Source organism: Daucus carota, chromosome 3 (assembly GCF_001625215.2).
Source record: "Daucus carota subsp. sativus chromosome 3, DH1 v3.0, whole genome shotgun sequence".
In the NCBI taxonomy this organism is placed as follows: Eukaryota; Viridiplantae; Streptophyta; class Magnoliopsida; order Apiales; family Apiaceae; genus Daucus; species Daucus carota.
The window spans coordinates 53,262,301-53,277,080 of NC_030383.2; the positions used below are offsets into that span (position 1 = coordinate 53,262,301).

Consider the following 14,780-nt stretch of genomic DNA (forward strand, 5'->3'; position numbering starts at 1 on the left):
TACAAATATATATAATAGAATTATAATATTATAATACATATATAATATAATATAGACATATAGGTTGGAGCAAGTTTAAATTTTCTTTGAGTTAAATTTTAAAAGAAAATGACGTGGATATGATATAGATGACAGATTTTGGTTCAACAAATGTAACGTGCTGATTTCTCGGCATCTAAAAATATTGCTAACAGGTCTTTGCGTTGGAGTGATGTTTTTTTTGCATATCAGGTATATGAGCCGACACATAGACTTTAAAGCTAACAGGTGACCTGCGTTGGAGATGCTCTTACTCCCTCTATCCCCTAACTAGTTTACCTTGGGAGAGGGTTTGACATGCATTATAAGAGCAAGTCCAATAGGTTATCTATATAATGTCCTAAACTCACATCTAGGTAATGTGTCAAAAAAATGCATTCCAACACTATCCTAGTGTTATCCTAAATCACTAGCACAACCTTAATTCTTATAGCCATTACCTATTTATAAGTAACCCCTAATCATTACCTATTTAATATTTATGAATAAAATAATCATCTCTCTCCTTCTTTCTTTGTCTATTCTCTCCTTTTCCCCTTCTCTCTCTCAAATTTATTATTAAAATAATCTTAGGAGAACAAATATAAGGATTACTATTGGAGTTGACACTAAAAATAGATTACCTAAATCACTAAGACATACTAGCACTCATTATTTTATATTATTTATAGGTAATAGGATAAGTAACCTATTGGACTTGCTCTAATGCTCCTAGAAAATATAGTTCCGTAATTTAGTTTTTAATTTTTTTTCTTTTGAATAAAAATTTGATGTTTGAAATTTTATACACAAAAAGAAAATCTCAAAAATAAGTTACAATAGCAATACATTTTTTATTTTATAATTTTTTAGGATTGAATTGAAATCTTGCACTCGAACACGTTGCACATAATGTATTGGAGATAATAAAAATGATATGCAATATTATATCACAAACGCAAGAATAGGTAAACAAACTAGTTGCAATCCAAACATGAATGCTAGAAAATAATAATAATAATAATAATAATAATAATAATAATAATAATAATAATAATAATAATAATAATAATAATAATAATAATAATAATCGTGGCAAAATAATAATAATAATAATAATATAAAAGAAAAAAAATTTGTCTATAGCGTTAGCTTTTAAAAATCAAAGTCGTCGAATCTTCGAGAAGACTTGACTATTCTTGACTCCCAGATCTGAGGATTGCAATTCCAGATTTACATTATGTTATATTACAGTTATAGTTGACCTCATATATGATGGTTGTAAAAATCCGTTATATTACCGTTATAGTGACACCAAATTTTGACCTCAGATATGATGGTTGTCATAGTTGATATAAATGATACGACTTATATGTTATTGAATTCAGAATATAGATCTTGATAACATGCTTAATAAACGGGATGTGTGAAGTGTGACCTCATATAAAGATAGTTTCAGACTCTTTAGGAGATGGTCTTTGTGAGTGTAAAAAAATTCAACTTAGATTGTTTAGGAGATGTGAGGTCGACAAATCCAAACACGGAAGAAGAATATAGTCTTGACATGATATTGATGGATGAAAAGATCAATAAATTAAGTGTTAGTGATATATGTTTGTTGGTTATTCTTTTATAATATTTGGTTTGTTTATCGGACATGCTTGTTGTTAATTTTTATATAGTTTACTTTGTATAAAAGAAGTATTCATGCAATACTTTCACAATATCTGTTTGCTAGGTTCAAACATCTTTTAAGTGAGACTATTTATATAATATTAAAAATAACAACGGTTGTTGCAAACAAGGCAAACAATGGTAGTTATTGAGCGTCATCTCATGGATATTGATGTTTCTGTGCACAACCAATCCAAAAAAATTGGAGGAAAGTTACAATGTTAATTAGAAAATGATTACTTTAAAAAAACACAATTTAAATTAAAATCTGTTGTGCTTTAAATCGTTAATTACATGTAGAAATTTATTTTGCATTTTTTCGCTCATGAATTATAGTCTAATTTTACAGTTTTATATATTAATATTGGTATTGCATCGAGATGTTTATAATATAAAATTTATTTTATTCTAATCATTAATATAATATTTATCAACCGCCATAATTTTATTTTATTCTACAAATATTAATATCGAATCATTAATATAATTTTATAAGGCCGCCGCAACACGCGACTTCTAAACTAGTAAATATGGATTAAAAATAACATGATTCTATGAAATATTAATCATGCAAAATATATATATACATGATTCTGTTCAATATTCTATTCTGTATTCTATAATATTTCATATTAATAATTTGGATGAAATCTAACATCCAAGTTCATCCAAATTATTAATATGAAATATTATAGAATCGCTATATTAAGATAATATATTTATCTATCGCTATATTAAGAATGGCTACAAGTCTGTAGCAAATGACACTTATCTATCACTATATTAAGATAATATATATTATGCATAATAGTTTGAAATAATGATAACGTGCTAATTTGAAGATATAACCAATTAGTATAGGCGCAACAAATTTTACATAATGTTTACATGTACAATCTAGTTCATCATTATATCCAATTCCATTGAAGATGTTCTTACCATTGGCCCCTTCATTATCTTAAATGTTTTAAACAATAAATAACTTGTTTAAATTTTAAAAAACCGTCGTGATGATTTTGCAAGCTGGTTGGTCGGAAACGTAGGGAAATGTAGAGAAATTAAATTGTGATTTTTGTTAACTGGTCTTTCTTGTGTACCGCACACACTACCAACTATATTTTAATTATTAAATGAAATATTCTCATCAGTAGTAGAGATTTTTACATGTATCACCTATCTAAAATACGGTTAGCACCGTGGGAATAGTGGGTCACTTCCGCATGTTATGAAATCCGTTTGTTTATTTTCTAATAGTGTACGGGACCACTTTATCAGCTCGATTGCATTACCCGAAATTGAGATGTAGTCATGTAGGGACACAAACCAGATATATAGTGCTATTTTAATATGTGAATTGCAGACGAGAAAATGACACCTGAACCGATAAGTCAAATCTACAGCCATAAGGGCAAAAGTATCCGTCAGCTAAGAAGTTTATAAAGAACAAATGAAAGTCTATTTTGATCAAGAAGCTTTATTTTTGAGCTCGAGAGCGCGGTCTCAGATACTCTGGAGAGCAGGGGTTCGACGCAATTTTGTGTGACATATTGTGTTCGTGTGAGTCGATTTTGGATCAAGTTAAAATCATTAAAATTAAATAAAATTGAAAATTGAAATTTTAAAAAAGAAATTTTAATTTCAAGTGTATTTCAAATCAGTCGAGTAATTTTCATGTCACTTTTGAATTTTATCTCAACAAATCGAATTACAAATTGGATCGGATTCGGGTTGGACTTGAGATCATGTCTGATATTACTAGTCTCGTCGTAGTAGTAGCTAACCGCACCTAGTTTTCTAAGATTCGCGCATATCCAAACTCAATAAGTGGTCTCTGACTCTAATCTATGCACTCCTAAAGAAGCTACCACCACTACAAAATGTTGTCACTTCCTCCAACTTGGTCCCAAACTTTCCATCCTCAAACCATTGCACATTTGCACCCTTGGTTGCTAAGTCAATGTCTGAGATTATTTAAAACATAGCCGAACATCCTGTATTCCTGTGACGAGAAAAAACAAAAAGAGGCTGACAAAGAATCTATCAGGAATATTATCACTATTACCCGCCTCTCTTTACATACGAATGTTAATAACTAACTTACCGTTCCCCCTGTTAAAAACCCCGCCAACTCTTACACAGTTACAAATTGTCAAATTCCATAACTAATGCATACTTCCTCCACCGCCGCCCCCGCATCTCCGCCCTCCGTCGACGACAGCTCCATCATCACAATCCCCAACACACCTCCACACACTCCCCCGCGCCGCCGCTCCAACTTCCTTACCTTTCTTGCTCGCCACCCAAAATTGCTACCGCTCATATTATCAATATCCATAGGCCTCCTTGTCCGTTTCGCAGTCCCAAAACCTTCGCGCGTGACAACACAAGCATGGCAGCTTCTCGCAATTTTCCTCACGACAATCTCGGGGCTCATCTTCAGTCCATTGCCGGTGGGCGCATGGGCGTTGGCCTGCTTGACACTCGTCATCGTCACTGACACACTCTCGTTCGCGGAGGCGTTCATCGCCTTCACGAACGAGGTGATATGGTTGATCGTGGCCTCGTTTTTTTTCTCCAGAGGGTTTGTGAAAACAGGGCTGGGGGACAGGATTGCAATGTATTTCGTCAAGTGGCTAGGGAAGAGTACGCTGGGTTTGGCCTATGGATTGGCGTTGAGTGAAGCCATGATTGCTCCGGCCATGCCTAGTACCACCGCGAGAGCGGGCGGGATATTTCTGCCCATTATAAACTCGCTGTCGATGTCTTCTGATAGTTTTCCTAAAGATCATTCGTCTAAGAAACTTGGGGCCTTTCTTGTCCACTCACAGTTTCAGGTACAATCTTTATTGCATAGATCGAAAACAAGGTTTCAAAAGAAAGATCTAGCTCTTTAGAAATGATACTGCAAAATAACCATGTCATCAGATATAGAATTTAGCATTTTATGGTTTTGGGAATCATGTACTTTAACTTAACTTTAACATAAATCTTCGAGAAAATTAAACTTTTTCTTATCCACTCACACTTCTGGGGTACAATCTTCAATTCGTAACCAATTTTCGATGATGTCTCATCCTAACTTTTGGTTCCGGATGTTAGAATATAATGATCCTGTTAAAAAGCGTTTTCCCATCTTATACGTTAAGGTGTTATCTGGGATGTCAGCTTGCATTCTAATACCATGTTGAGCTACCGGTTCTCTTAAACTCTTAAAATGGATGGCCTTAAACAGGAACTTTTATACTCTTCATAATCACAAACTAAGCAAAATGCAAAGTTTCAATTTACAGTTGGGAACCTAAAAATTTAGTAGATTACAGTTCAGGAAAAAAATGAGGAAAATTTTGAGAAAGGTATGTTCTATGCAAACCTTTCTTCTAGAGGTTTGTTTTAGGAGAAGAGTGTGGTTCATTTATGCAACTGTCGGAGAAATTTAAACTGTTAGATTTTTTTATGTGAAAGATAATGTGGTTGTATGATAAAATTGTATCTCAGCAATACATTACATTGCGGTGATCAATGATCATATAATCACTAATTTGTATATTTTTGTTGTTGATGCAAGAAAGTCATCAAGTAGCTCAAGTGCTCTGTTCCTGACCGCTGCAGCCCAAAACCTGTTGTGTATCAAATTTGCTGAGAGTCTTGGAGTTCAAGTTCCAGTTAAATGGGTTACTTGGTTCAAAGCGGCCAGTTTACCTGCGATAGCATCCCTTCTAGTTACTCCATTTATGGTTTATAAGATTTCCCCTCCAGAAACGAAGCACACACCCGATGCTCCTGTCATGGCCACTAACAAGCTAGCGCAGATGGGTCCTGTCAGTAAAAATGAATGGATAATGCTTGCGACCATGCTTCTCTTGGTAGCGTTATGGATTGCTGGGTAAGCTTTAAAGTCAAATCTTACTTTCCTGGAGCAGGTTGTAATTTAATAATTCATCGCGGCACTGACATAGTTCCTGATTCCGCCTTTTTAGTTTGAGCTTATTTTAGGAGTTTAGTTGCTTTTTTTTTTTTGTTTCTGTAGATACCCTAGAATTTTATGTTGCTTTTGGAAGGTCTGACCATAATATTTGACAGAACAGAAGCTCCTCTCAGCAAAGTGCTCTTCTAAGTAGTTAATTAATTATTTTGTTTAATCTTAAAAGCTGTTGGATTAAATAAAAAGTTGCACTTGTAGTTCTTATATCAACCTAGGTGACATGAGGAATCTGCCTATGATCCTAAAGAGTAATCGTTGGGAATTATTTGATTTAGCTCTCAAGATATTAAAAGTTTTGTAGAAAGTGTCTTTATCTCTGTTTGTATCATCCTACAAACCAAATATGTTAGCACAGGTCTTACTCATACATTGTATTATTAGGCACAACAATTTCCAAGGAATTTCCTATAATAATCATTATTTCTGGAATCTAGTATTGGAAGAAACAAATACAGGCAAAAGAAAAATAAAATCAGACAGATGGATCGCTCCATTTAATGCCCTAACTCTAACAGCTTAAGATTTTAGATTAGTTGGTTACTTAACATGGTTACAGAGATCGGTTTTAGGAGTGGTCTCACAATTTATAAATCTTCCACCATATGTTTCACCTCCTTAAATATTTGCAGAGATACACTAGGCGTGGCAAATGTTGTTTCTGCAATGTTGGGGCTATCAGTCCTTCTGCTATTGGGAGTACTTGACTGGGATGATTGCTTAAGTGAAAAGTCGGCATGGGATACCTTGATCTGGTTTGGGGTTTTAGTGGGTATGGCAAACCAACTGACCAAACATGGTATTATACCGTGGATTGCTGATTCTGTTGGAAGCTCTATCCGATCAATGTCATTGAGTTGGCCTGCGGCATTTTTCATCCTTCAGCCAACCTACTTTTTTATTCACTATCTGTTTGCGAGTCAGACTGCACACGTAGGAGCGCTGTACTCTGCTTTTCTTGCAATGCACTTGGCATCTAAAGTTCCTGGTCTGCTGGCTGCCCTTGCTTTGGCATTCAATACAAATCTTTTCGGCGCGCTAACACATTATAGCAGTGGTCAGGCTGCTGTATATTATGGAGGTACTCCTAAATTTCTATCGCTTATTCAGATTGGACTTGTTTTTGTTTTAATGCCTGTTTTACATTATCTTTCTCTTTCTCCTCTTTTGATAACTTTGTCTGATCTTTCGGGTCCGATTAGTATCTGTTCCTAGGATTGTTTGGTTATATAATCTGACTTTATTGTGCCTAGTGCCTACTTATCTCCGCTTATCTTGGACTAAAAATTATAATGTTTCGGGTTCACGGCTAAATAATTTAACTGCAGATAAACTATGAACAAATATCCTCTATGTTATGTCTGCCTATAGTATAGTTTGAAGTATTTGAGGAAAAGTTTGTGTCAGATATGTTGTTTATTGGCTTTTGTTCTCATACAATTCATATCTGGTTTTAGACTCGCCCTCCCCTTTTGCCGGTAGTATTCCTGTCAACGACTATTTTCTAATCTTGTGTGGTAATGGAACTATTAGCATAACTAGAAGCATAGACTTACACTAGACCACGTAACGGTTTAAGAAGGGTACAGGTCCTGCAGTCGTATGTGAGGGCATACTATTGGCGGGAAAAACTGCCAGATAATTTTACCCTAATGCATGTGCAAGGGTGCTACAGTATCATCCAGTGGAAAACTGACCATTCTAATGTTTCTCTTGTCCACCACTTTTTTTCTGCTGGATGTATGTTACTGAAATTCGTTTGTTCTGACCAGGTGCCTTAAAAAAAATCACTGAGAAAATCGAACTAAAGATGCAACATTTGTATTTACAACCAATTTTTTTTTAGCTGGTAATACTAATCATGACCGGAAGTGCCTCATTAATTCTCATTCAAATTTCAACATTTGTGATGGTCACCTAACACCAGAACTTATATCAGTTTACCTTAACTGTAAAACGGCGAATGCACTATTACATCTATATAGCAGCAAATGGAACTGTAAAGACCTTACCAACAGGACTCTATATTTCATGACACTTCTGAAGTCAAATGAATTCATCCAGTCAGTAAGAACCAATAGTTTGTGCTTAAACTCTGTAGGCGAGCTTGGTGTCATAGTCAATCTATTATTGGGACCTTTGTGTAGAAGTATTAGGACTTCTGGTATCCATGAATTGTTTGGTCTTTGGCTTTATCTAGAGAGCACTCAAAATTTTATGAATTTGAAACACAACCATCTGATATTGGAGCTTATCATGGAGTAATAGACAAACCAGGACTTGTAATGATTCATCGATCTGTAAAAAGTTAACTTCGTGTTGCATTAATGTAAATGACTTAAAAAGATAAAATCTTAAGAGAGAAGGGTGTGCAGTTTTGTAGGAAGACAGGATTTCAAAGAAGATAGCAACTAGAATTATATTTCTGATCGACTCTAAAAGTTCAATACAAAATTGCCACCACACTATTGTTCCCCTTCTGTACAATGGCAACCGCCAGAACTCATCTCTTGAACTATCACAAAAAAATATGATTCTGCTCCTAATATGTTAATTTTTATATTATATTCTTATGTTTATCATATAATTTAGTCATGATCTTGTACACCTGAGTTAATACTTTCTTTGTTTTTCCTTCTTCTCTGGCAGCGGGTTATGTAAAACTACTAGATATACTGAAACTGGGGATTTTAATGGCCATCATCAACATTACAATATGGGGATTAGTTGGTTCACTCTGGTGGAAGATTTTGGGCTTTTACTGAGGTTAACTATGTAATTTTTCGTTATTTTTTGTAGATGTACTGATCATCCAAGGAGATTGTAAGTGTCAGTTTTTTTACAAAAGAAAAAAGAAAGAAATGAAGGAAATTTGTCTGTCATGGGTTTCTCTGGTGCCTTGTACTTGAAAGTACTTTAAAGTATGAGAATGAAGTAATGTAACAAGAGAAATTAGAACATAGCAAAATTCTCCACTCGACACTTGACTTGAGAAAAGTTCTTGTTGATATCACATATATATTTGATATGTAATTATCAACAAAGGTTGTGGCATCATCTGATATATTTTGTACGTTATCATAGAAATCTGTGGCACAAAATACCTTATTGTTGGATCGGTTATGTGTTCTATACATACATGTTCCATTCCTTTGCAGTTTGTCATTATGCCCTCGGACAGTCTTTTATGTGGATTAAGCACAGACGTAAATAGTGTCCTGAACCTCTAACTTGGAAGTTTAATGTTTTTTTTGCTACTGAAGTAAAAGGGATGCTAATCAGTTGAGTTATATCTTGGAATATGACTAATGCCAGTGCTTGGGAGAAAAAGAGACAGCAAATGAAGATGCTTATAGTAAATACCAACTGATCATTGATAACGCCAAATCCCGTTCCGGTGCTTCCTCCGCTGTGTACTGGTGTCTTGCGGTATAGCTGCTGGACGGGTGTCTGCAAAACAACACCGGAGGGGGGTTTGAGCCCCGCGACGCCTCCGGCGTGAGAATGAGTACAGGCGTCGGAAAATAGATAGACGGGAAATGAGCTATCTATGTGTGGTGGGTGAAGGTGTATGGCTGCTGTGTATGGTGGCTTAGAGTGTGTGAGAAATATGAGAGTGTGGAGAAGAAGATCCTTAAGCCTCTCATCCTTGGTCTATTTATAGGCAAAGGATTAGGGTTTAAGGATGTGTACCTTGGATCCTGCCGTCCATCTGTAGGGCTTGGATGCTTAACACCTGTCCAGGTGTCAGCTAAGGAATAGTATTTTGGAGTGTTCTGAGGTTTGTCTTCATAGTGTCAGTAGTTGACCATTGAGCTTGGATCCCGGTTCATATCCAGACTAAGTTCCGGCAGGACTGGTGTCCACCAACCCGGGTTGATTGCCTCTCCAGGGTCATGGAATTCTCTCCGGGTTGGGTGCACCTCCGGGATTGCGTCCTTGCATTGTTGGTCCCTCGAACCAGGGTTGGAGTTAGTCTTGCTCCCGGTTCTTGGCGGGATTGAGGTAACCCAACGGATTGGGATACTTGTCAGGACATGGTTGAACTATTCTCACCAATCCGGATTCATGTTCTGGAGTGGGTGGATTATTCTCCGCTGGGCCGAATTCCTCCCGGTGTTGTGCTGAGTCTGGACCAGACTTGGCCAAGGACCTTGAGAATACGGCCGGGTTGGATTATATACTATCATTTGCCCCCCACTCCCTTATACAGATTTTCTGTGTGAGGGAGTAGGGAATAATGCGAATCTTGTCTTCGATCTGGACGAGAATGGAGTAGGAGTAAAAATTTGCCACGGCTCCTTAATTCGGACTGATCTGGACTAGGAGTAGTAAGTTTCTGTTGCACCCTGATCTGGGTTGATATGGACTAGGGGTATAAGTATTCTTTTGCCCCCCAATCCAGGTTGATCCGGACAAGAGGTGAAGCTTTGCTTTTTGCCCCCCAGTCCGGGTTGATCCGGACAAGAAGTGAGATTTTGCTTTTTGCCTTTGGTCTGGGTTGGTCCGGACAAGGGGAGGTTTTTGCTGTCGTCATCTGATCCGGGTCGCTATAGATGGTTTCTAAGTAAGAGATAAGTCATAACTGGACCGTGGTAGCTTTTGTTTTTTTGCCTAATAAAATTTTTCAAGAATTTTTTTCTAAGTAAGAGATAGGTCATAACTAGACCGGGGTAGCATTTGCTTTATGCCTTAGAAAATTTTTCTAAGTAAGATGATTGAACCCGGGTAGCTTTTGTTTGTTTGCCTTAGAAAATTTTTTTCCAAGTAAGAGATAGCTCAAAATTGAACCGGGGTAGCTTTTGCTTTTTTGCCTAAGAAATTTTTTTGAAAAACTGAAAACTTTTTAAAGTAAGAGATAGGTCATAACTAGACCGGGGTAGCTTTTGCTTGTTTGCCTTAGAAAATTTTTTCTAAGTAAGAGATAGGTCATGATTGAACCCGGGTAGCTTTTGCTTGTTTGCCTTAGAAAATTTTTTCCAAGTAAGAGATAGCTCATGATTGAACCCGGATAGCTTTTGCTTGTTTGCCTTAGAAAATTTTTTCCAAGTAAGAGATAGCTCAAAATTGAACCGGGGTAGCTTTTGGTTTTTGCCTTGGAAAATTTTTCTAAGTAGAGATAAATCATAACTGGACCGGGGTAGCTTTTGCTTGTTTGCCTTGGAAAATTTTTTCCAAGTAAGAGATAGCTCATGATTGAACCCGGGTAGCTTTTGCTTGTTTGCCTTAGAAAATTTTTTCCAAGTAAGAGATAGCTCATGATTGAACCCGGGTAGCTTTTGCTTGTTTGCCTTAAAAAAATTTTTCCAAGTAAGAGATAGCTCATGATTGAACCTGGATAGCTTTTGCTTGTTTGCCTTTGAAAATTTTTTCCAAGTAGGAGATAATTCATGATTGAACTCGGGGTAGCTTTTTGTTTGTTTGCCTTGGAAAAAAAAAATTCCAAGTAAGAGATAGATCATGATTGAAGTGGGACTTGCTCATAAGCCTTTATTCTTCTAGCTGGATCCTTCTTTGAATTTTCTGCTCTAGCTTTTCTCCTTCTTCCCTCCGGATGTGTTCTGTTTTTTCTTTTTTTTTGGCCAGGATCTTTCGCCTTGTGGCATCACTTTTTCTCTACTTCTTTTTCCTTACTTTGTCACCAATCCGGTCAAAAACGGAACCCCGGGATTGGCGGGAATTTTCAAAGTCTTCAAAATCAGCAATCAACCCGGGTCCTTTGAGGTTCTCGGCTCGTTGTTCCTGGTATAACCGGATTGCTTCGGCCAACTCTAAGTTGGTTAGATATGTAACATGGTCTGCGGTCATCGGGACATCGATGCACTTAACTGGTTCATTTCAATTGTGACCCGGGCATCGTCTAGGTTGATCCGGGTCTCTTCTGGATTGATCCCGATCAAGAGTGGTTTAGAGATGAGATCCTGATGTGGATTGTCCTGGTCCACCGGGTTGAACTGCTAGGATCGGGTTGATTGGGTTTGGGTTTTTCCACCTCTTGTCATGATTATAGTGAACGATTTAAACAAGAACTACCCAGGGAGTATGCTTGCTTTTTGGTGAAAGTGTATGTGTGCAGTATAGACAATAGTGGAATGATAGAAATAGTGTAGGCAGATAGTCAACTTACTACTTCAAGAAATGCTAGAAATAGTTAAATGACAAAGGTGTAAGGGACTACAGGACAAGGTGTCTTGATGTACTACAGACAAAGTTAGGGTGCTTCTAGACAGGGTTTGCTAACATGCACACAACAAAGAGAATCATGGCTGAGAGGGTTTTGAGAGATTTGAGTGCATTTTGAAGCTTACAGGGTTGAATCGGGACTCCCTTTTCGGGAGTTTGCTGATGAAGATGAGTCCAGTGGCACCGTGACCACAGGACGGAGAATACAACCTCCCCCTCCTTCTAGCGCCAAATGATAACGCCAAATCCCGTTCCGGTGCTTCCTCCGCTGTGTACTGGTGTCTTGCGGTGTAGCTGCTGGACGGGTGTCTGCAAAACAACACCGGAGGGGGGTTTGAGCCCCGCGACGCCTCCGGCGTGAGAATGAGTACAGGCGTCGGAAAATAGATAGACGGGAAATGAGCTATCTATGTGTGGTGGGTGAAGGTGTATGGCTGCTGTGTATGATGGCTTAGAGTGTGTGAGAAATATGAGAGTGTGGAGAAGAAGATCCTTAAGCCTCTCATCCTTGGTCTATTTATAGGCAAAGGATTAGGGTTTAAGGATGTGTACCTTGGATCCTGCCGTCCATCTGTAGGGCTTGGATGCTTAACACCTGTCCAGGTGTCAGCTAAGGAATAGTATTTTGGAGTGTTCTGAGGTTTGTCTTCATAGTGTCAGTAGTTGACCATTGAGCTTGGATCCCGGTTCATATCCAGACTAAGTTCCGGCAGGACTGGTGTCCACCAACCCGGGTTGATTGCCTCTCCAGGGTCATGGAATTCTCTCCGGGTTGGGTGCACCTCCGGGATTGCGTCCTTGCATTGTTGGTCCCTCGAACCAGGGTTGGAGTTGGTCTTGCTCCCGGTTCTTGGCGGGATTGAGGTAACCCAATCCGGATTGGGATACTTGTCAGGACATGGTTGAACTATTCTCACCAATCCGGATTCATGTTCTGGAGTGGGTGGATTATTCTCCGCTGGGCCGAATTCCTCCCGGGGTTGTGCTGAGTCTGGACCAGACTTGGCCAAGGACCTTGAGAATACGGCCGGGTTGGATTATATACTATCAATCATAGGACTAGATAATATTAAACTAATTGTTAAATTGATGCAATTAGGTGATGCGCCGACATAATGACTTTAAAACCTTCCACAGCTTACCAAATGAGTGCTCTGGAGGCCCTCTACACAGCTCTGTCTTTTATGCTTTATAAAAAACCACCTTGTGCTGAAGCAGGCAAGCAGGGAAAACACGCACTAGTAAGATCTAGGTAAACTTATGATTCAGCAGTGATTTGGTTAAGTAAACTCTTGAGGCTCATAGCATCCATAAAACAGTCTGGTATTATCATCTGGTCCTGGAGGATGCAAAGGAGACGCGGGTTTTACACTTATCCATGTGGAAGAATCCAACTTGGGCATGCTTTGACAACTCACTGCCTTGAATAGTCCTTGTCCTTGTGATTGTCCATATACTGATAGATGTATTGTTCTAATGCAAGTTGATCCTCAAAACTAAGCTAGCTTTCACTTAATGATAAATCAATTACTTGGATTTATATTTTTTTTCGTCTGTTAATCTATTCTTAAATTGAAAAGAGATGATTTAATTATTTAAAATATTTGAACCAAAAACATATTTTACTCTGATATTTATCTTTATAATAATAATGAATCCTTGCATTCACAACGAGAGTCAGTGACGGATTTAAACTCGGGGCAGTGGGGTACTTGCCCGCACTAGATTTTCTAGAGTTAATTACTTGGTATCATACAAAATTTTCCTAGTGGGAGCCTTGCCCCAATGGTTGGAGCATCTAGCGTATTTTGGAGGTAGCCAGGGTTTTATTCTTGCATGCTACACAGCAAGATACACCCAAAATAATAACAGACAACAAACAAATCAAAAGCGGCAAACATTGCTCCTGCCCTCCCCACGGTTTGAATTCCTGGATACGTCTCTGATGAGAGTAGCATATTGATGCTGGTTCGAATTCTTCGAATGTATGTGAGAAAAGGAGTTCTGTGGGTTAAGTTTTACAGGACGTTGTACAGTGCTCAGTTGCATCACATAAGATAGAAGGGGTTAATTCTTCAAGGAGAAGTTTCCACCCTGACTCAGTTTTACCAAATACTGAGCTGACCATGTCAGAATTTTGCTTGCATCAACTGCATCAATGACACACAACTGATTTTGAGCTCATCTTCTAATAATCACCTGCATGATCAAAGTCTCAAAATTCAATTCGATCAAAACCAGAGTCTTACCAAATACCAAGGTCGGAGTAACCTTGAGATATTAAAAATCCTTTTGATAACAATTCTCTCAATACCATACATGTGAAGTCTATATGTTGTGTTTGGTTGGGGAGAATGGAATGGAATGGAATGAAAAGAGTAAAATTACTTAGAAACTAATAGAGATAGGAAGGAAGTTTTGGAATAAATTTAAGTGAGTGCAAAATTGCTATAACGAGATTTGAGAAGAAATTGGTGGTGGGAAAGAATGGAGCATTCCATCTCATTTTGAAGGTAGGATCCCTAGCACATAATATAAGGAATGGAATGGAGGTTGAAATGAAATTTGTTAACAATTGCCCATAATATAGATCATTTTTCATTTCCCTCCTTCCAGTTCATTTTTCATTTCCTTCCTTCCGGAATCATTCATCCCAACCATTTTCATTTCCTTCCTTCCGGAATCATTCATCCCAACCAAACACAACATATCAGTACAAAATATATGTGATCAACTACAATCAAATACAAATGAAAAATATACCGAATATTTTTGCATATCGATCATCAAGCTTGATATATTCTTAACAAATTTATAATTTTTTTTGAGAGAAAACAAATTTATAATTTTAAATTCTAAAATATCACTCCCTTTGATCTAATCTTTTTATCTCTTTACGCTTATATCTAAATATTTTTCTCAAAAT

General features: G+C 37.4%; 1 protein-coding gene and 1 long non-coding RNA gene across 2 annotated transcripts; one reads left to right on the plus strand and one right to left on the minus strand.

Moving 5' to 3' along the window:
* Nucleotides 1-3,661: 3,661 nt before the first annotated feature.
* On the plus strand, nucleotides 3,662-8,553 carry LOC108215295 (dicarboxylate transporter 2.1, chloroplastic). The gene is made up of 4 exons (XM_017387725.2): nucleotides 3,662-4,526; nucleotides 5,262-5,575; nucleotides 6,304-6,752; nucleotides 8,321-8,553. Exons 1-4 carry the CDS (start codon nucleotides 3,858-3,860, stop codon nucleotides 8,434-8,436), a joined length of 1,548 nt encoding a protein of 515 aa, XP_017243214.1. The 5' UTR covers nucleotides 3,662-3,857; the 3' UTR covers nucleotides 8,437-8,553.
* On the minus strand, nucleotides 8,278-13,260 carry LOC135151319 (uncharacterized). Its single transcript, XR_010290066.1, has 2 exons — nucleotides 12,997-13,260; nucleotides 8,278-12,868 (listed from the first exon to the last, which is right to left on the minus strand). It is a non-coding gene; the product is annotated as an uncharacterized LOC135151319 (long non-coding RNA).
* Nucleotides 13,261-14,780: the final 1,520 nt, after the last annotated feature.

Excerpts from the sequence above, each read along its gene's own strand:
- LOC108215295 (XM_017387725.2), top strand. The coding sequence starts at position 3,858 with ATGCATACTTCCTCCACCGCCGCCCCCGCATCTCCGCCCTCCGTCGAC. Across the intron at positions 4,527-5,261 it reads TTGTCCACTCACAGTTTCAG|TCATCAAGTAGCTCAAGTGC; the intron begins GTACAATCTTTA and ends GATGCAAGAAAG. Across the intron at positions 5,576-6,303 it reads GTAGCGTTATGGATTGCTGG|AGATACACTAGGCGTGGCAA; the intron begins GTAAGCTTTAAA and ends AAATATTTGCAG.